The sequence below is a fragment of the Pseudorasbora parva genome, chromosome 9, assembly GCF_024679245.1.
Source record: "Pseudorasbora parva isolate DD20220531a chromosome 9, ASM2467924v1, whole genome shotgun sequence".
In the NCBI taxonomy this organism is placed as follows: domain Eukaryota; kingdom Metazoa; phylum Chordata; class Actinopteri; order Cypriniformes; family Gobionidae; genus Pseudorasbora; species Pseudorasbora parva.
Window position 1 is genome coordinate 29,640,523 of NC_090180.1, and position 22,148 is coordinate 29,662,670.

General features: G+C 36.6%; 4 protein-coding genes across 5 annotated transcripts in view; 1 reads left to right on the top strand and 3 right to left on the bottom strand.

Annotated features, from left to right (window-relative positions):
* Positions 1-854: 854 nt before the first annotated feature.
* LOC137088851 (zinc finger protein 135) lies at positions 855-4,815 on the top strand. Of its 2 annotated transcripts, none has more exons than XM_067452201.1 (3): positions 855-1,330; positions 2,357-2,580; positions 3,892-4,815. In XM_067452201.1, exons 2-3 carry the CDS (start codon positions 2,523-2,525, stop codon positions 4,563-4,565), a joined length of 732 nt encoding a protein of 243 aa, XP_067308302.1. In that variant the 5' UTR covers positions 855-1,330; positions 2,357-2,522; the 3' UTR covers positions 4,566-4,815. The 2 variants fall into 2 exon arrangements, with proteins under 2 accessions (XP_067308302.1, XP_067308303.1); XM_067452202.1 differs by having other exon boundaries at positions 855-1,031.
* Positions 4,816-7,191: 2,376 nt separating this feature from the next.
* LOC137089638 (heat shock protein 30-like) lies at positions 7,192-8,232 on the bottom strand. The gene has a single exon (XM_067453209.1). The coding sequence runs from the start codon at positions 8,230-8,232 to the stop codon at positions 7,753-7,755; it is 480 nt and encodes a 159-aa protein (XP_067309310.1). The 3' UTR covers positions 7,192-7,752.
* Positions 8,233-14,411: 6,179 nt separating this feature from the next.
* LOC137088841 (heat shock protein 30-like) lies at positions 14,412-18,729 on the bottom strand. The gene has a single exon (XM_067452192.1). It carries the CDS (start codon positions 14,965-14,967, stop codon positions 14,488-14,490), a length of 480 nt encoding a protein of 159 aa, XP_067308293.1. The 5' UTR covers positions 14,968-18,729; the 3' UTR covers positions 14,412-14,487.
* Positions 18,730-18,877: 148 nt separating this feature from the next.
* ripk1l (receptor (TNFRSF)-interacting serine-threonine kinase 1, like) overlaps positions 18,878-22,148 on the bottom strand; it is a 50,155-nt gene continuing 46,884 nt past the window's right edge. The window contains exon 10 of the mRNA XM_067452191.1: positions 18,878-20,771. Coding sequence (XP_067308292.1) covers positions 20,473-20,771 — 299 coding nt within the window. The 3' untranslated portion in view covers positions 18,878-20,472. The remainder of the gene's footprint in view (positions 20,772-22,148) is intronic.

The following is a 22,148-nucleotide window of genomic DNA, read 5'->3' on the forward strand; positions in this document are numbered from 1 at the left end:
TTTCTTCTTCAGAAATTGCGTGGAAAAAAATCCATTCGCTGCAGTATAATAGCCTTTCGTTTCATAGTTGAGTAAAAAAGATGAGATTAACCAATTAAATATTTAAAATATATACCATCGTTGTTTAATTTAGAAAATTATATAAAATATGTAGCTCATGTACTTCCAATATATGAAATATATTAACACATCCTCGTGCATATTGCCTATATAGGTTAATGGTTATTCATTTAATCAATTAAAATGTATTATTATTTAAAAGTACTAAACGTTCAAATGAAAATAAATGTAATATCAGATAAAATACATAACCAAATTATGTTTTTTTTGTCAGTAACTAATAAATTAAGTGTAATATAGGTAAAAATATATATCTTTCTGTATTTCTCTCTCTCTAATAAAGTATCACGCAGACCTTTTTGATAAAGTTAAGTGTTGAAAAACGTGAACGTCGACAACAGTATTTTAGAGCATGCATTTTCTGTTAAACATGCGTATTGGGCAAACCATTTACAAGGATTAATTTATATATTATATATATATGTATAGGACCATTATACGTTAGTATTTTTATAATGTTGTTGAAATAAATATAGTAAATTATTGTGTGCGCCTTAAAAACATTATGGCACGATTTTCAAACTATATGTGAATGTGACATTACAAACGAAACACTATATCAGTACACAAAGCATCATCGACCTGTACAAAATATAAGACGAACGACCGAGCAAGAAAAGAGCTATCTGCTACTGCTTGTTTGCCTGCAGCCTGTGTCCTGTCCTCCCTGAGATATCCGAAATAACGCGAGAAGAGAGATGATTTGCATCACGTGAGCTTGATCATATGACACAGTCACTGCAAACGCGGCCACTGGGAGGAGTTTACGCGAAAACAACATTAATCTAACGAGGCCATAAAAAAGGTTTTCCTCGCGGAGCCTATTTTTTAATTTATGAAATAAACATTATTTTTTATTGCATTGGACCAAGTTATCACGTAAAAACTGACGCCCCCCAGTAACAACTATCGTAAGTAGCTGCCGTGCCTGCGCGAGCTGTTACTGCTAAACAATTGGCTTCCCATAAGTTAACCAATAGAGCTGCTTTGGCATTCTTCTGAGTAAATGCATGATTTCGCTGCTGGATATGTCAGCAGCAAGTAAATATGGCCATAAAAATATAGCCATATAAGCCGAGCTCCAAGGGGCTCAGGCTTAAATTTGATAACAGTAAACTCTCAATATTAACAAATAAAGTGCACTGTAACTCTCAAACAAACCGATAAAAAGAGCACGTCACTGAAGAAGAAGCAGATATGAGTTTAAACAGTAAGTACGTGGTTAACAGTATAAACAAATAAGACTTGGCTCACACAAAATGTCAAAATTGCTTTGTTGATGAGTTATGATTTTTAAATGTGAACGTTTTAAGAAATGTTGCATGAGAAAATGTATTCTTTTGTTTCTGTTTTTTGTACGTACACTTGCATACATTCTATATATATATATATATATATATATATATATATATATATATATATATATATATATATATATATATATATTGAGAGAGAGAGAGAGAATTTTGTTGACTTGTCTTGTGTACTAACATTGTCCCAAATGTTTCCAAGAATGTTTAAATCCAGAGAAATAAGCCATTTTAACCAATACATAGACCAAGCGTCAGTATATCAATGACTTCACCCACGTAATCCTCAATTTCTGTTTTATTTAGTAGAAACCATGGAAAGACCTAAGATGCTTTAATATATTACATGTTTTATTAGACAAGGGAACAACTGTTTAGAGACATTTATAGACAGAAAACTAATTATTGTACAGTAATACAGCATTTTCTCTGTCATACAACATTTACCAACATAAGCCATCACACATTTATTATTATGATATAATATGATCTAATATTGATCTAGCTTACTGCAGTGTGCAACAAGTGTCTCATAGTAGGTGTGAAGCAAATACACAAAGTAACAATATAACAATGTTCAACACACTCAGATGTTTGTAATATGATAAAACACTGCTGCGTTACCCCACATACACTTGACCGGAAGGAACGGAAACGGCGACTAATATAATAAGTTATGCTGCTGTCAGTGACAACTCCCAGTATTCCATGCTCAATCTCGCTATCATCAAGCTACGACTTTGTCTTGAATAGTTTGTTGGATCTGTCTAATTTCATTTTGTTAAGCATGTTATTAACTGTGAGGGCAAAAAAAAGGGGGTAAATAAATGGATAAAACTTAATATTGAAATAAAAACAGCTAATGTAAATAACGGTGTGCTTGCCCTGTGTAAATTCAAAAACTTTTTTTTGTGTGTTTTCCTTAGGTCTGACACCTCAAGTGCAATTCACCAGTAAATGTCGAATAGTTTTACCACCCTTTAAAAAATGATGAAGTGTGTCCAGTCAACCAGGAAAAACTAGGTGTAACAAATGAGCTCTTCATAGTGTAATATTGTAAAGTTGGTGTTTATTAAAAAGGAGACTGAAGATATGAGCGATCCGGAGCCATCGCAAATAGAGAAAGATGACGACGATGAGGAACAAAAGGGTTTGTGTCCAGACTTCATTTGTTTGCTGCAGAGTAATGTTATGGAAGCTTTTTGTCCTGTGCACAACGGAATGATTATCACGCACACTTAACGGCAGCATTTTTTGGCACGCCTTTGTGTTCACACCCCAGCAATTTTTCACTGGCGATGCACCACTTTATACTGAAGAAGAGAGACGGTATTTACGTGCTTGCAAAAACCATTCACACACTTTTTGCTAACTGGCAAGCAGCATTAGCAGCTCATCTTCTTCTTTGTCTACTTCCTCTTCGCTGTATCAGTGTGTGCTTGGCAAAACCATTTTGTACTTTGAGCCCCACCAAGTCGTATTTTAATGTAACTTCAGCAGCTCCAGGCAGGTGAACAAAAGTGTTGATCTTATAGGTCGGCCAGTTTTTAATGCACCACGTCAAAACAAAAAAACAAACCCAAGGCGTTTTTTTTTTTAAACGGCGCTTTTACGACTGCCGTCGGTGTGCACACTTACATTGGCGCCCTTTGTTTAGTCACAAGGCATTAAACACGCACGAAAATGTTCCCTGTGTGGAGCTCTGAACAGGCCTTTACTGCCAGTTTTTATCTCCCATGTTTATCTTCTTACCCCTAGGGCGTCCAAGATGTAGGTGTTTTTTTTTTTTTTTAGTAGAACACAAATGAAGATTTTTAACTCCAAAAGTTGCTTGTATAATGCATGTCAATGGGGTGTATTTCTATGAGAGTAAAAAACACAGACGTACGAATCCATACCCTGCAGCTCGTGGCAACACATTGATGTCTTAAGACACGAAACGATCGGTTTCTGCAAGAAAGCGACGAGTATTTGTTTGTTTTTTACCTCATATCAGACGAATCTCATCCAGTATTCCCTATGCCACTATTTTTGCCGAAGGTCAAAACAACGGCACGATTATAGATATGTGTACAAAGATTCCTCATTCGACCGATCCGCGCAGGCACTAATGATATATACATATATGATTGCGCCAGATTTTGACCTTTTCCAGCGGAAGTAATGTCTTTGGGAATATTAGATGAGATTCGTCTGCTATGAGGTAAAAAACAAAAACAAGATACGCAGAAACCGATTGTTTCATGCCTTAAGACATCAATGTATCGTCACAAGCCACAGGGTTTAATATGGATTTCTTCATATTAAAAATCTTCATTTGTGTTCTACTGAAGAAAAAAAAACCTTTATCTTAAAGCAGATAAATAGAACATTTTAATTTTTGGGTGGACTATGCCTTTAACTTTAACTTCAGATGTGTCCCTCTTTTACTGAATTTTGACTATCCATTTGTTCATTATAGATACAGTTGAAATAACAGAGGAAAGCCAAGAATCGGATGAAGAGGCGTGTAACCATGAATCGGACCATCAGTATCAGAAACCTCAGAATGCCACAGATGGAGAAAAATCATTGAGTTCATCACCGAACACTGACAAAGACAGAACTAAGAGAAGCGAAGCCAGGCCGTTCACTTGCCTTCAGTGCGGGAAGACTTTCAAACGGGCCACGGATGTCAAAGGTCACCTTCGCTATCACTCCGGCGAAAGGCCATTTACCTGTGATCAGTGCGGTAAAAAGTTTATTTTGGCATCGCACTTAAAAACGCACCTGTCGATTCACTCGAACGAGAAGCCCTTCTTGTGTTCCATCTGCGGCAAGAGCTTTTCGCGCCTCTGCACTTTCAAGGATCACGAGAACATACACACCGGGGTGAGAGATCACGTGTGCTCTGAGTGTGGCAGCACCTTCATTACAGCAAACGCACTGAAAATGCACCAGCGAGTTCATACTGGAGAGAAACCGTACAAATGCTCACACTGCGGGAGGAGATTCAGTCACTCGGGAGCCCTGAAGAGACACGAGCGAGTGCACACCGGAGAGAGGCCGTATCACTGCCCGCTCTGCGGGAGGAAATTCACACAGTCCAGCAATCTTCTGACTCACGTCAAAAGACATTGTCCAAAGTCACGCTGATCAGTGTAAATTAGGGCAACTGTAAATAGAGTTAAATTAAGAAATACAAGAATCACAGACAGAAAAACTCCAGATGTGCCATTAGTCAATGTCAGTTTTTATATTTCTGATTACCTGTTGTCGATTATTGCTGATTAAACTTGTGAAGAAATCAACAAGAGTATGTCTGATTAATTAAACCAAATTTTGATCAATCTTATTGATAGTCATCAGAAACATTGACCGGTCTCTCTGCATGATTAATGGCACTTTTAACAAATCAGTTTCACACCGCAGAACACTGAAGTCAAGTCACCTTTATTAATACTTTATACTTTATAATACTATATATAATAAAGCTTTATACAATACTGATTGTTTCAAAGACGCTTTACAATGATAAATAGGAAAATAATGATTTAATAACTAGGTTTCCATCCACCTATTTTTATATGCATTTTGGGATATCACATATAAAAATCTGGATTGAAACACCAAGATGAACATCAATTGTAAAAATTTACATAAACTACAATGGGAACGCATTTATTGAATCCCTCAATGTGCAGGAAAAAAAGTCTGATTTTGCCTCAATACAGGCTGTGATTGGGTAACGACCATCCAATGGAAGCGAATCCGAGGCCAATTTGATAAGGTTAAATTACTCATCATTTAAATAGTACAACCACAAGACATAAATGTAACACTTTACACTCATGTCAGGGATCTCTCCTCAACCACCACCACCAGTGTGCAGCATCAACTTAGATGAAGCGACGGCAGCCACAGTACAATGGCGCTCATCACACACCAGCGATAGGTGGAGAGGAGAGAGGGTGACAGAGCCAATTCAGTGGATGGGGATTATTAGGAGGCCATGATTGGTAAGGGCTAATCGAGGGAATTTGGCCAGGACACCAGGGTTACACCCCTACGCTTCACGAGAAGTGCTGTGGGATTTTTAATGACCACAGAGAGTCAGGACCTCGGTTTAACGTCTCATCCGAAGGACGGTGCTCTTTGAAAGTGCAGTGTCCCCATCACTATACTGGGCTGTTAGGACCCACACACACCACAGGGTGAGCACCCCCTGCTGGCCTCACTAACACCTCTACCAGCAGCTACCTAGTTTTCCCAGTTGGTCTCCCATGCTCTGGCTCAGCCCTGCTTAGCTTCAGTGGGAAACCAGTCTTGGGATACAGGGTGATATTCCTATAGCTCAGGGTGATATTCCTATTGGCTTTCCTTTAGCTCAAACAGAAGAGCATGGCGCTAGCAATGCCAAGTTCATGGGTTCGATTCCCAGGGAAAGCAAGAATTGACAATTGACAATAATGTAAAATGAGTACCTTGAATGCAATGTAAGTCACTTTGGATAAAAGAGTCTGGCAAATGCATAAATGTACATGTGATATGCCTGCTGGAATTGTTATATGTAGTTCCTATAGTAATAACACTTATATAAATTATAAATCATAAACTATGCTTAATTACATGCAACAGAACCAACTAACCCTATAGTAATGCTGTGTTCCAGGCAGTTTTTTGAGACTGTAAGTTACGACTTCAAACCACGACTTACGACTGTGTAGCATTCCAGACAGTCATGCCAAACTGCCTGAGCATGAGGGTGAGTCAAATATAAGGAAATGTTCAGTTTGAAGTGAACTAATCCTTTAAAATAAAGTGTAACCAGAATGAACAAACATGTGTAACTACTACTGTACCATCTCAGTGTAAAGTACAACTTTGTTACAATGACAGTGTTACAACACCTCAAATCAAATGTATAAACAATTATTTAAAGGGTTAGTTGATGAAAAAATTAAAATTTGATGTTTATCTGCTTACCCCCAGTGCATCCAACATGTAGGTGTATTTGTCTCTTTAGTAGAATACAAATGAAGATTTTTAACTCCAACCGTTGCCGTATGATGCATGTCATTGGCTTTTTTTATATCAGAGTAAAAAACACATACATACGAATCCTTATTAAACCCTGCAGCTCGTGATGATACATTGACTTCTACGAGAAACCGAACAGTATTTTATTTTTTTTACCTCATAGCAGACAACTTTGATCTAGTGTTCCCATCCGTCAGTACTTCCGTCGAAGAAGGTAAAAACCCGGTGTGATTTTATATATATATATATATATATATATATATATATATATATATATATATATATATATATATATATATATATATATATATATATATATATATATATATTTATGCCTCATTAGTGCATGCGTGGATCGGTCGAATGAGGCATCTACATACACATTTCTATGATCGCTATATAATTCTATATATAAAAAAAACTGACATGCATTTGATGGCAACGGTTGGAGTTAAAAATCTTCATTTGTGTTCTACTGAAGAAACAAAGAAACCTACATGTTGCAGATAAACATCAAATGTTTATTTTTGGGTGAACTAACCTTTTAATAGCTTTACAGCTCAGGCAGTTTAACACTATTTTAATAAAACAATTATTGTACGTGTTTTTATATAATAATAATTATCATGTTTTTTGCTTTCAAATCATCCATAGGTTCCATTTACTGCCAGTGTAAAGGCCTTACCTTAACTTAGATTTTTCGCTTCTTCATTTTTTGAGCTTAACTTATTAACGTATTGAACCTGTGGACCCACTTTATATTCACATCAGAATCAGAAACATTGCCAAAACAAATATTACCATTAGGACATCAATGTTCACACACAAACATTTAAAGAAAGGATTTAAATATATAATTTTAATAGGTTTCACTTTTGTTACTTTGTCACCCTTGGTACAAATCCTTATGAACTTGATACAGTCCAGATGTGAACAGATAGAGTTGAGTTGTTTTACACCACATACAGTAGGCTACTTCAACCTGGATGGACCATTTTCCATCTTCCTATTTTGGGAAGTGGGTTCTTGTGGCGCAAATTGGAACGCAAAAAAATATATATTATCGTCTCCCATTCCCCCATTAAGAATTATACAGTTAAGCAGTAAATAATGAGAAATGTATGCAGTTTTTTACTTTTCTCTAAATGGGTGAACAACACCATAAATAATAAAAACTTGTTAGTTTATGCAAAAGACTACAAAACAATGAACCTGAACACGGTTAATATAAAACTTAAGGTCATCACAACATCCAAGATAGTCCAGCAGAGACTAGCTCAGTTTCAGAGGCTTCTTTGTGTCTTCACAGCTTCACAGAGAGACGGTCATCATTACCCATCTTCTCATCTGCTTCAGATTGCTGATGTATTGGCACCTGAATGTAGAGCTTTCCGTCAGCCGTGGAACAGCAGGTCACGTCCTCAGGATTCACTCCTTCAGGCAGGTCAAACACCCGTCTGAACTCTCGGATTCTGCATGAGTACGAGCCCTTTCCATCATCCTCCTGCTTCTTCTGGCTTTTCCCGCTGACCTGCAGCTTCCTGCCCACCTGCCTGACTGACAGCTCTTCTGGGGAAAAGTCTCGAGTGTCCAGTGTCAAAGCAAAGCTGCTTCCCCCATTCTCCATTGTGCAGGGGATCTCCTTCTGTTGGAACTCCTCAAAGATCTCATGCTGGAGTTTCTCCAGACTGCTCCTCGCCTCCAGCAGGACATCTGTGATGTCCCCATCCATAATCCCTTTGAATGGACTGAGGGAAGGCTGGAATCCATGCAGGCTCAACATTTTCAGTGGCTTTCGTATTTCCTCTTAGGTGGCGCTGTCGTTGTGGCTTTTAGCTTTGACTGGAGCACTGTGAGTCTCTCCTCTTTATACTGTGTGTTCATCAGTGCCAGGCAGTTCATGAACTTTCCAGGTAGTTCTGGATTCGTCCACTGGTGGGCAGTGTAGAGTCAGCTGAATGATGTCACATCCTCATTCAGACACATGCACTGCCTTGCCAGGCATTTTACATTTAGGGCCAGTTGTTCAAAAGTAATCGGATCGGATTTTGTCTATCGGCTATGATCAAATCTTGAAAAAGAGTTAAAAGGCGTTTTTAATTTAAAGTGTTTTTTTTCCCCACACAATAAGACCCTGTCAAAAGTTCTTTGCGTGAACCAACTTACATGAACCTTTTCTTAGAGAGCGCAAACGTACTGAAATGTTGTTGTTTTTTTCCATCTCAAATTTTTTCCATCCCGATGTCCCTTTAGGGGCTCCGTAGGGCACTAGTAATCTAGATTTGGTAATCTAAAGAAATGTGTATCTGGATCAGGTTGATCCAATCCAATTTGCTTTAAAAACCAGAACAAAAGTAAAATGGATTACCTGATCCTGGAAAGCAAAACATGGGATTTCCAAATCCAGATCATTCTGATTCAGATAAAATTTATTTGAACAACTGGCCCTAAATGACCATTTATTTGTATTTATTAATATGTTTAATATGTTATTTTTTCATTTAATAGTTAGTGTAAGAGCCATACATTTTCCCTCTCTATTTAATTATTTTGAATGTAAATATAATATTTAATGGAAGTGCAATATTAATTATTTTTTAAAAACTTTCCAATTAAAACTGATGCCATTGATACTTTTTTTTTTTTTAAATAATTTATATAATTATAATTTAATCTTTATATAAGATTGGAGCAATGTAGTTTTTTGACCATGTAACATTTCGTTTCCAGTTAATTTTGTTAAAACTTTCTTAAAATAAGTGACTGTATTAGATGTTATTCACACTCACATATTACAGTAGTGCAAATAATTGAAAATCGGATGGATTAATGCCATAATTAGTATAGAAGAGCATGAGAGTTGAAGCACCGTTACTGAGGAATGTGACTAGACTTAACAACTTTCCTAAATAATTTATATAAACTATCTACATCCCGGATCAGAACAAAATATTTTAAAGGGGTTGTGGTGTGCATTTTTAAAAATGATTATATTCCTTGAGTTTCATTTATAATGTTTACTTAGTATTCAGGGTCATAACAAATTTATTAAAACTCAGTATGGCAACCAAAGAAAACATATCTAGTCAAAATGTTATGTTGGACTAGTGAACCTCCACTGTTGTGACTGTGTTGAACTCAATGAAATACTATTCAGTTCCATTTCCCGTGATTCCAATTAATTCCAAAAATGTACAATTATGAATTAGTAAAATATATAGAATACACAGACAATATATACATAGTTAGAATTATTGGTAACCCTGGTAAATATAATTAATGATCTTTCCCCCAACCTTTAATTGAAGTGTGAAATGAATTAATAAAAGGAGAAAATCACATTATGAAATATATGTTTTCTCTAATACATGTTTGCCACAAATCTTGACCCATAGAAACTCTTAAATACCTTTGAAGCATATTCCCTTCATATGTACATGTTTCCTTTTTTTTTTTTAGCACATCAGGGTGACTAGGAACATAAAATTGTCCAGCTATGATTTCCTGTTCCACAGGAGCAGAAATATGAGGAATCACAAGGGCCAAATTCACTTAATCATTCATCACAATGAGTAAAACCAGAATATGGTTCTGATGTGCAGCAAAAGATTGTTGAGCTTCACAAAACAGAAAGTGGCTGTATAGCTAAAGCATCAAAAGTTTTCATTTCACCCATCAGGACAATTATTAAGTTCCAATCAACTAAAGACGTTATGAATCTGCCTGAAAGAGGACGTGTGTCTATATTGTCTCAATGCATGGCGAGGAGGAGAGTTTGAGTGGCCAAAGACTCTCCAAGATCACAGATGAAGAATTGCAGAGATTATTTGATATATAATAATTCCTAATCTAAAGTGTGACCATATATATCACTGAAATAAGGCATTAGCTATATTGATAAACCGAAGAAGGGCGCTTTTCCTATGTAGAACTAAAGACTATAAACAGAAAATGATTTCATAATAGAAAAAAAAAACATTTTAATAAAACATTAGATATACCTTTTTTAAAAACATACAGATGGGTGACAAATCTGAAAAAACAGAAAGAAAAAGAATCCCACATTTTTTCTTGAGTTTCGGTTCATTTATCGGATGCGCTCTAGTCCTTGATTAGCGCCATTATTATATTGTCTGTTATATTTGCATATTATTTATTAAATCTAGGCAATTGGTCGGGAAAAAAAAATCTAAATGAAGATACACTTTATACAAAAAAAAAGTCACTTTAAAGAAAGACTTTCTACAAAACTTAGGGTGGATCTGAACATTTTTTGACCACTTTATGTCTTACAACATATTGTGCATCTTGTGTGTCCTTTACTCATGCTGTTCACTTTTCATAATCAAAAGATTAAATTATATAAAAACAATATTTAAACATACATATATAATTGTTTTTTAATGGCTACAATTTCATGTCGGAGCGGGATTTGAGGGACTGTCGCTTTGCCAGTGACCGTTCGCTTGGGCCTTGAGCGATTAAGTGAAGCACGCTGGTATAGAGCGGAATATTGAGCCGAGTGTCACACCACTCCGCTTCGCTCAGCATGCTGCACATGATCACAGCCGTTGAGCTCAGTAAAGCTGCAGTTTCCTCCTAATCTCCTCCATATTACTTTAAAATACTAGCCTATATATCTAGACGCACCCTAGCAGCAGCAAATTTAATTTGCCCGCAAGTGTGGTCTAGCAACTCTCAATTCCTATCTGAGCTGTATTCCTCAGAATCTGGACGGCCCAATCACATCGTGTATAGAGTCGGCGGGCGGGGCCATACATGCTCTTGAGTAGGTTGGGGATGGTGGGATGGGGGGTTCGTACGTATAATATGCCATAAAGTGCGTATCATAAGCACGTGAAAAACTGTGTACCATATGCACACCAAAACTCATTTTAGCATATACATTCCACAAGATTGCACACTTATTTATACTTATACGAATTTTCATGAGATCGGCTGTCTGCACAAATTTGAAAGGCGGGACATGTTTACTTCCATGCAATCCAGCTAAAATAGAGCTCTTGGCTGGATTTTGAGGGATCTCATTAATTCAGAAAAACAGAACAAAATTTTTTTTTTCAAGAAAGAATTAAGTCATTAATTCAGAAAAACAGCAAAAAAAAATGATTCATGAAAAATTATCTCATAATTCTGAGATAATTAAGTCATTAATTCAGAAAAACAATAAGCTTCCGTACCTATTGGCTTTCCTTTAGCTCAAACAGTAGAGCATGGCGCTAGCAATGCCAAGTTCATGGGTTCGATTCCCAGGGAAAGCAAGAATTGACAATTGACAATAATGTAAAATGAGTACCTTGAATGCAATGTAAGTCACTTCGGATAAAAGAGTCTGGCAAATGCATAAATGTACATGTGATATGCCTGCTGGAATTGTTACATGTAGTTCCTATGGTATTAACACTTATATAAATTATAAATCATAAACTATGCTTAATTACATGCAACAGAACCAACTAACCCTATAGTAATGCTGTGTTCCAGGCAGGTTTTTGAGACTGTAAGTTACGACTTCAAACCACGACTTACAACTGTGTAGCATTCCAGACAGTCATGCCAAACTGCCTGAGCATGAGGGTGAGTCAAATATAAGGAAATGTTCAGTTTGAAGTGAACTAATCCTTTAAAATAAAGTGTAACCAGAATGAACAAACATGTGTAACTACTACTGTACCATCTCAGTGTAAAGTACAACTTTGTTACAATGACAGTGTTACAACACCTCAAATCAAATGTATAAACAATTATTTAAAGGGTTAGTTGATGAAAAAATTAAAATTTGATGTTTATCTGCTTACCCCAAGTGCATCCAACATGAAGGTGTATTTGTCTCTTTAGTAGAATACAAATGAAGATTTTTAACTCCAACCGTTGCCGTATGATGCATGTCATTGGCTTTTTTTATATCAGAGTAAAAAACACATACATACGAATCCTTATTAAACCCTGCAGCTCGTGATGATACATTGACTTCTACGAGAAACCGAACAGTATTTTTTTTTTTTTTTACCTCATAGCAGACAACTTGATCTAGTGTTCCCATCCGTCAGTACTTCCGTCGAAGAAGGTAAAAACCCGGTGTGATTTTATATATATATATTTATGCCTCATTAGTGCATGCGTGGATCGGTCGAATGAGGCATCTACGTACACATTTCTATGATCGCTATATAATTCTATATAAAAAAAAACTGACATGCATTTTATGGCAACGGTTGGAGTTAAAAATCTTCATTTGTGTTCTACTGAAGAAACAAAGAAACCTACATGTTGCAGATAAACATCAAATGTTTATTTTTGGGTGAACTAACCTTTTAACAGCTTTACAGCTCAGGCAGTTTAACACTATTTTAATAAAACAATTATTGTACGTGTTTTTATATAATAATAATTATCATGTTTTTTGCTTTCAAATCATCCATAGGTTCCATTTACTGCCAGTGTAAAGGCCTTACCTTAACTTAGATTTTTCGCTTCTTCATTTTTTGAGCTTAACTTATTAACGTATTGAACCTGTGGACCCACTTTATATTCACATCAGAATCAGAAACATTGCCAAAACAAATATTACCATTAGGACATCAATGTTCACACACAAACATTTAAAGAAAGGATTTAAATATATAATTTTAATAGGTTTCACATTTGTTACTTTGTCACCCTTGGTACAAATCCTTATGAACTTGATACAGTCCAGGGGCCTGTACCATGAAGCTGGTTTAGCAGGTTATCCAGATAAGTTTAAGCTTAGTTTGTGCTAATCCTGGGTTTTAGGTACCATTAAAGTGGTTTGGCTTTTAGCTGTGTTCATCGCCATAGTAACTTACACTCCACGGCTAACCTGCTCCAGGGCAGGTTATGTTCTGGATAAGAGATCTCAATCTGAAATTGGGCCAATCAGCTGTGAGTAAATTGACACAACTCTGATGCAATAAAGTCACTCCCCCTGTTTCTACTTCAAATTAAAGGTCACTACATAGCAAATGTTTTTAAAGACTAAAGCGTCTGGCTTTTACCCATGCTTATTTATAAAAATGATAATTTTTAATGATTTAGATATAATTTATGTAATTATTATACCCTTACTTAATTACACATTTATCATTTTAGTTAATCAATCATTAATAGGCACTTTGTTAAAATTAATATAAATAGCCTACATAAAGTCATACAAATATGATTAAAATCAATAAATAAAGCTATTTAAAAAAAGAAGTTTACTGAGCTTAAATGTTCAATTTTCTTTATCAACTATACTAACTTCATAACTTTTTTATCAACTAAACTAACTTGTATTGACATATAATATTGTTTCTTTAGTTGTCCTCTTTCATAGACAGCTCTTTTCTTCTTGCTGTGTAATTTTTTTTTTAAATTCTTAATATTTTTCAATCATGTAATAATCTGCAGAAGAGAGAAATGAATCTCAGTTTCGCTGATCCACAGCGTGTGATTGGCTGTCCCCTGCTGATGTCACAGCTAAACTCCTGAACTCAGGATCAAAGCCTGACTTGACAGAGCGAGCTGATGATCAGCATCATGGGACCAACAAAGCCAGAATAGATTGGTTTGGTTTTGTCAACTCAAAACTAATCCTGTAACCCTGAGTTTGTTAAACTACCATCATGGTACAGGCCCCAGATGTGAACAGATAGAGTTGAGTTGTTTTACACCACATACAGTAGGCTATTTCAACCTGGATGGACCATTTTCCATCTTCCTATTTTGGGAAGTGGGTTCTTGTGGCGCAAATTGGAACGCAAAAAAATATATATTATCGTCTCCCATTCCCCCATTAAGAATTATACAGTTAAGCAGTAAATAATGAGAAATGTATGCAGTTTTTTACTTTTCTCTAAATGGGTGAACAACACCATAAATAATAAAAACTTGTTAGTTTATGCAAAACACTACAAAACAATGAAACTGAACACGGTTAATATAAAACTAAAGGTCATCACAACATCCAAGATAGTCCAGCAGAGACTAGCTCAGTTTCAGAGGCTTCTTTGTGTCTTCACAGCTTCACAGAGAGACGGTCATCATTACCCATCTTCTCATCTACTTCAGATTGCTGATGTATTGGCGCCTGAATGTAGAGCTTTCCGTCAGCCGTGGAACAGCAGGTCACGTCCTCAGGATTCACTCCTTCAGGCAGGTCAAACACCCGTCTGAACTCTCGGATTCTGCATGAGTACGAGCCCTTTCCATCATCCTCCTGCTTCTTCTGGCTCTTCCCGCTGACCTGCAGCTTCCTGCCCACCTGCCTGACTGACAGCTCTTCTGGGGAAAAGTCTCGAGTGTCCAGTGTCAAAGCAAAGCTGCTTCCCCCATTCTCCATTGTGCAGGGGATCTCCTTCTGCTGGAACTCCTCAAAGATCTCATGCTGGAGTTCCTCCAGACTGCTCCTCGCCTCCAGCAGGACATCTGTGATGTCCCGCTCCTCAATCCCTTTGAATGGAATGAGGGAAGGCTGGAATCCATGCAGGCTCAACATTTTCAGTGGCTTTCGTATTTCCTCTTAGGTGGCGCTGTCGTTGTGGCTTTTAGCTTTGACTGGAGCACTGTGAGTCTCTCCTCTTTATACTGTGTGTTCATCAGTGCCAGGCAGTTCATGAACTTTCCAGGTAGTTCTGGATTCGTCCACTGGTGGGCAGTGTAGAGTCAGCTGAATGATGTCACATCCTCATGCACTACCTTGCCAGGCATTTTACATTTAGGGCCAGTTGTTCAAAAGTAATCGGATCGGATTTTGTCTATCGCCTATGATCAAATCTTGAAAAAGAGTTAAAAGGCGTTTTTAATTTAAAGTGTTTTTTTTCCCCCACAATAAGACCCTGTCAAAAGTTCTTTGCGTGAACCAACTTACATGAACCTTTTCTTAGAGAGCGCAAACGTACTGAAATGTTGTTGTTTTTTTCCATCTCAAATTTTGTACATCCCGATGTCCCTTTAGGGGCTCCGTAGGGCACTAGTAATCTAGATTTGGTAATCTAAAGAAATGTGTATCTGGATCAGGTTGATCCAATCCAATTTGCTTTAAAAACCAGAACAAAAGTAAAATGGATTACCTGATCCTGGAAAGCAAAACATGGGATTTCCAAATCCAGATCATTCTGATTCAGATAAAATTTATTTGAACAACTGGCCCTAAATGACCATTTATTTGTATTTATTAATATGTTATTTTTTCATTTAATAGTTAGTGTAAGAGCCATACATTTTCCCTCTCTATTTAATTATTTTGAATGTAAATATAATATTTAATGGAAGTGCAATATTTAATTATTTTTTAAAATTTTCCAATTAAAACTGATGCCATTGATACGTTTTTTGTTTTTGTTTTGTTTTTTCAAATATAAGATTAGAGCAATGTAGTTTTTTGACCATGTAACATTTCGTTTCCAGTTAATTTTGTTAAAACTTTCTTAAAATAAGTTAATGTATTAGATGTTATTCACACTCACATATTACAGTAGTGCAAATAATTGAAAATCGGGATGGATTAATGCCATAAGTTGGAGCACCGTTACTGAGGAATGTGACTAGACTAAACAACTTTCCAAAATAATTTATATAAACTATCTACATCCCGGATCAAAACAAAATATTTTAAAGGGGTTGTGGTGTGCATTTTTAAAAATGATTATATTCCTTGAGTTTCATTTATAATGTTTACTTAGTATTCAGGGTCATAACAAATTTATTAAAACTCAGTATGGCAACCAAAGAAAACATATCTAGTCAAAATGTTATGTTGGACTAGTGAACCTCCACTGTTGTGACTGTGTTGAACTCAATGAAATACTATTCAGTTCCATTTCCCGTGATTCCAATTAATTCCAAAAATGTACAATTATGAATTAGTAAAATATATAGAATACACAGACAATATATACATAGTTAGAATTATTGGTAACCCTGGTAAATATAATTAATGATCTTTCCCCCAACCTTTAATTGAAGTGTGAAATGAATTAATAAAAGGAGAAAATCACATTATGAAATATATGTTTTCTCTAATACATGTTTGCCACAAATCTTGACCCATAGAAACTCTTAAATACCTTTGAAGCATATTCCCTTCATATGTACATGTTTCCTTTTTTTTTTTTTTAGCACATCAGGGTGACTAGGAACATAAAATTGTCCAGCTATGATTTCCTGTTCCACAGGAGCAGAAATATGAGGAATCACAAGGGCCAAATTCACTTAATCATTCATCACAATGAGTAAAACCAGAATATGGTTCTGATGTGCAGCAAAAGATTGTTGAGCTTCACAAAACAGAAAGTGGCTGTATAGCTAAAGCATTAAAAGTTTTCATTTCACCCATCAGGACAATTATTAAGTTCCAATCAACTAAAGACGTTATGAATCTGCCTGAAAGAGGACGTGTGTCTATATTGTCTCAATGCATGGCGAGGAGGAGAGTTTGAGTGGCCAAAGACTCTCCAAGAAGAATTGCAGAGATTATTTGATATATAATAATTCCTAATCTAAAGTGTGACCATATATATCACTGAAATAAGGCATTAGCTATATTGATAAACCAAAGAAGGGCGCTTTTCCTATGTAGAACTAAAGACTATAAACAGAAAATGATTTCATAATAGAAAAAAAAAAACATTTTAATAAAACATTAGATATACCTTTTTTAAAAACATACAGATGGGTGACAAATCTGAAAAAACAGAAAGAAAAATAATCCCACATTTTTTCTTGAGTTTCGGTTCATTTATCGGATGCGCTCTAGTCCTTGATTAGCGCCATTATTATATTGTCTGTTATATTTGCATATTATTTATTAAATCTAGGCAATTGGTCGGGAAAAAAAATCTAAATGAAGATACACTTTATACAAAAAAAAGTCACTTTAAAGAAAGACTTTCTACAAAACTTAAAGTGGTCAAAAAATGTTCAGATCCACCCTATGTCTTACAACATATTGTGCATCTTGTGTGTCCTTAACTCATGCTGTTCACTTTTCATAATCAAAAGATTAAATTATATAAAAACAATATTTAAACATACATATATAATTGTTTTTTAATGGCTACAATTTCATGTCGGAGCGGGATTTGATGGACTGTCGCTTTGCCAGTGACCGTTCGCTTGGGCCTTGAGCGATTAAGTGAAGCACGCTGGTATAGAGCGGAATATTGAGCCGAGTGTCACACCACTCCGCTTCGCTCAGCATGCTGCACATGATCACAGCCGTTGAGCTCAGTAAAGCTGCAGTTTCCTCCTAATCTCCTCCATATTACTTTAAAACACTAGCCTAGAAATCTAGACGCACCCTAGCGGCAGCAAATTTAAAATTTATTTGCCCGCAAGTGTGGTCTAGCAACTCTTAATTCCTATCTGAGCTGTATTCCTCAGAATCTGGACGGCCCAATCACATCGTGTATAGAGTCGGCGGGCGGGGCCATGATGACGACGGCCGAGTTGCGTTTGCGTGCTTCTAGTAACACAGAAACTGGCGAACGGCGGCGGTCTTTCGAATCAGCTCTGCCCGCGCCTTCGGAAGACTTGGAGTTAAGCTTTCCTCTGAGAAAAGAACAAAGAGCGGCACTGAAGTCATTCTTAAAAAGGGAAGATGTGTTCGGAGTTTAGCCGACCGGATATGGCGAATGTTTAATCAGTCAGCGAGCTTCCCTTCACCGTCGTTGCTCCGGTTGGTGTAGCGCTATCCTATCGCGTGCAGAGGGAGTTTGAAAGACAACCGTTTATCCCGCCCCTTGGATTGAGCCCTGTCTATGGTGAGTTTCCAGACCAAACATCTTGATCTGGGTCTGGCTTGTCAGGCTATTAAAATACAGTATTCTGTGTAGAATTCAAAAGGATCATATGATCCTCTCTTTGTCCCTGGAACGACTAGATCACATTATCCTCTCTGTGCTATCATGTCTCTAGACCGACTAGATCACATTATCCTCTCTGTGCTATCATGTCTCTAGACCGACTAGATCACATTATCCTCTCTGTGATATCATGTCTCTAGACCGACTAGATCACATTATCCTCTCTGTGCTATCATGTCTCTAGACCGACTAGATCACATTATCCTCTCTGTGCTATCATGTCTCTAGACCGACTAGATCACATTATCCTCTCTGTGCTATCATGTCTCTAGACCGACTAGATCACATTATCCTCTCTGTGCTATCATGTCTCTAGACCGACTAGATCACATTATCCTCTCTGTGATATCATGTCTCTAGACCGACTAGATCACATTATCCTCTCTGTGATATCATGTCTCTAGACCGACTAGATCACATTATCCTCTCTGTGCTATCATGTCTCTAGACCGACTAGATCACATTATCCTCTCTGTGCTATCATGTCTCTAGACCGACTAGATCACATTATCCTCTCTGTGATATCATGTCTCTAGACCGACTAGATCACATTATCCTCTCTGTGATATCATGTCTCTAGACCGACTAGATCACATTATCCTCTCTGTGCTATCATGTCTCTAGACCGACTAGATCACATTATCCTCTCTGTGCTATCATGTCTCTAGACCGACTAGATCACATTATCCTCTCTGTGCTATCATGTCTCTAGACCGACTAGATCACATTATCCTCTCTGTGCTATCATGTCTCTAGACCGACTAGATCACATTATCCTCTCTGTGCTATCATGTCTCTAGACCGACTAGATCACATTATCCTCTCTGTGCTATCATGTCTCTGGACTGGAGCTGCATCAGTTTAATGACACTAACGTGAAACCAGACTTCATTTCACACCAATGGAAAGCTTATTTACACTGTTTGATCATTCAATATCCCCTATATAGTGCACTATGTTTCATTCAGCATGTAGAAAATAGTATTTGTGTGAAAAAGTGACTAATTTCAACCTCAGATTCAGCGTCTGTTTATAATCTATGGGGCGGGGCTTCAGATTGTAGAGAATATTTGATTGGACAGAAAAGCTGATGTTTTGAATGCTTATATCATTATCATTTTGGAGAACACTAGATTATAGATAACAGTAAGACTAACATTTAACATATTAAAAGCCAAAAAACCTCAGGGGGACTTATTTACTTATCTCACTACATTAATGAGAGTGGCATATTTAATATAAATGTGTATCAAATGGAAAATAGTTAAAAATAGGGCTGGAACTAACAATAATCCCCCACCCCACCATCGGCATCATTGGGCAACCTAAACAGCACAACAAATCAACGTATTCCACGCAAATCGACTAATTTGCATCATCAACGTAAACTTTTACACCGGCTTGCCATTCTAGCCCAAGTTAAAAATAAATTTATTTACTCCATTAATTCATTCACATAAGATTAACGTGCGTCAAAATGGTCTAGAGTGCGCACAGTTTATTTTTTATAGAGCTCTATATGTGTGTAGAAAATTGTGTATGCATATTTCAATGCCCATTTTGTACGTATGCAACATCAGGCCCCAGATCTCCGGTCGAATGGACACAGTGCAACCACCTCCACCAAAACACCACATGAAGAAAGAAAGGCGTTTCCTCTAAAGGTCTTCTGGAGAAACTTGCTGACTCACTGTATTACTACTTCTATCCTGGTTTTTCATTTCATTTGTCACCCGTCTGTATACCAGCATTTAATTAGAAACAAACCCCTAATAGACAAATCATCATACAATCATAACATATGATCCTTGAAAATAAGGCTGAGACAACTGATCAAGTTCAGGAAAATATCAGTTGCCATAAACAGTCAGTAGGAGTCCATTATGAACTCGAATGAAATGGCAGAAAGACGTGATATGTGTTTACAGTATTATAAAAAAAATTGTAATCATCCATTATGCTGTAGCATCCAACGCATCCAATCCAGTAAAAAAATAATACACTGTGCAACAGTGATGGATGCTAATATAGCTAAAATATTGCACGGCTTTGTATTGGTTCACCTTTTGATGAAGGTTGGGAGGGTTGTACAGACACCCCATTGAAGAACATAATTATGACTCTCATATGGCGGTGTTTCAGGGGACAGCAGCAGCGCCTTGAGGCTTCTCCAGCAGCTCCAGGAGGACGCTAGATTTGATGCAGCCCTCCAGCGCACGGCACAGGTTACCCACGGTGATGCCCAGCAGACCCTCCTTCATCTTCCAGCGCTCTAGAGTCTGGTGCACCTTCTCGGCCAAGCCATCGCGGTCATAGTCGTGCTCAATGGTGTCGACGTCTATGTCGGTCAGCCCCAGTTTACGAGCCACTTGCTTCCATTTGCCACCAACGTTCTGACGAACAAGGTCCAGGTGATCTTCAGTGACGGGGAGGTCCTCTGTTCATCACATCACGGACAAATGGAAACATTTATCAAATGTGGAAATTGAAAATTTAAAAATCTCTTTTATTGGTTTCCCTAAATCTGTGGTTGTCTTTAAAAAAAATTCTAGATTGTGTTTTTGGTGTAATTCAATTGAAATGATCAATAAGAATGTCTAGTTAATTGAATTCATAAAACTTTAATGGGTCACAACTTTAGTTTAGGGTCCAGCTCTTACAAAAAACTAACTAATACCTTTCCCTCAATAAACTCCTAATTATTGCTTATTAATAATTAGTAAGGTTGAGTTTAGGTATTGAGTAGGATTAGAGTTGTAGAATATAGTCATGCAGAATAAGGCATTAATAAGTACTTATAAACAGCCAATATCCTAGTAATAAGCATGCTAATAAGCAACTTGTTAATAGTGAGAATTGGACCCTAAACTAAAGTGTTGCCCTTAAATTAAATAATTTATTAAAATTGTAAGAAAAGTCATATAAAGCAATAGGATTTAGGCATGTAAATTAGACAAAAAAGACAAACCTGCATTTTTTTTTATTAATAAAGAAATACTGCAAAATACTATACTATTTCAGCAATACATTGTTGTACTGCAAATTTAAAAGTTTTTGATAATAATAATAATGATCATATTATAATACAATGTTTTAATAAAAATATTAATTAAATTGTTAAATCATATTACTGATTTTATTATTATAATTTATTACAAGAATATAATTAATTAGTATTATATTACTGCTTATTTCTATTCTATTTTACAGAACAACAGCAACATGACAACACTAATAGGGTTATACTAATTTCTTTGCTTTCAAACGTTAAACCATTGAGCTTTTACTTTGGTGGAAAACTGAAGGGAGACCTTAACGCTTCTCTTTGTTGACATGATGAATTTCGGAAGATGGCTGGCACGTGCTTTGTTTCCAAAAGTAAATTAAGCTCAAACACACAGCAACTGCAGAGAAGCATTTACTGCGAATCGAAACTGAGAATGAACAGTGCTGTGCTTTACTCTGAAACATGCAGCGCATCTGACTATATATATATTTATATAATTACATCACAACTTTTGCGATTTGATGATTGGACTAAGCCACATCACATCCTCACAACCAAATATTGTGAAAATTAATTTAAAAAAAGTTACCGGGCCAATTCAACACCGATTTTAAATCGCATTTAGCTCTATTGGACCCATTTTAGATATCTGGCTAACATGCTACGGGTGTCCCTCAGATGTCGGCACAAACAAATGTATACGTTTATTTAGTAATTGTTTACGCTTTTCACGATTTCAATCATCATACACATTAGTGCTCAGATTACTGAAGCAAATCATTCTAAGTCTGTGATTGTGCATGAGCA

Excerpts from the sequence above, each read along its gene's own strand:
- LOC137089638 (XM_067453209.1), bottom strand. The coding sequence starts at position 8,232 with ATGTTGAGCCTGCATGGATTCCAGCCTTCCCTCAGTCCATTCAAAGGG.
- LOC137088841 (XM_067452192.1), bottom strand. The coding sequence starts at position 14,967 with ATGTTGAGCCTGCATGGATTCCAGCCTTCCCTCATTCCATTCAAAGGG.
- LOC137088851 (XM_067452201.1), top strand. The coding sequence starts at position 2,523 with ATGAGCGATCCGGAGCCATCGCAAATAGAGAAAGATGACGACGATGAG. Across the intron at positions 2,581-3,891 it reads CGACGATGAGGAACAAAAGG|ATACAGTTGAAATAACAGAG; the intron begins GTTTGTGTCCAG and ends TGTTCATTATAG.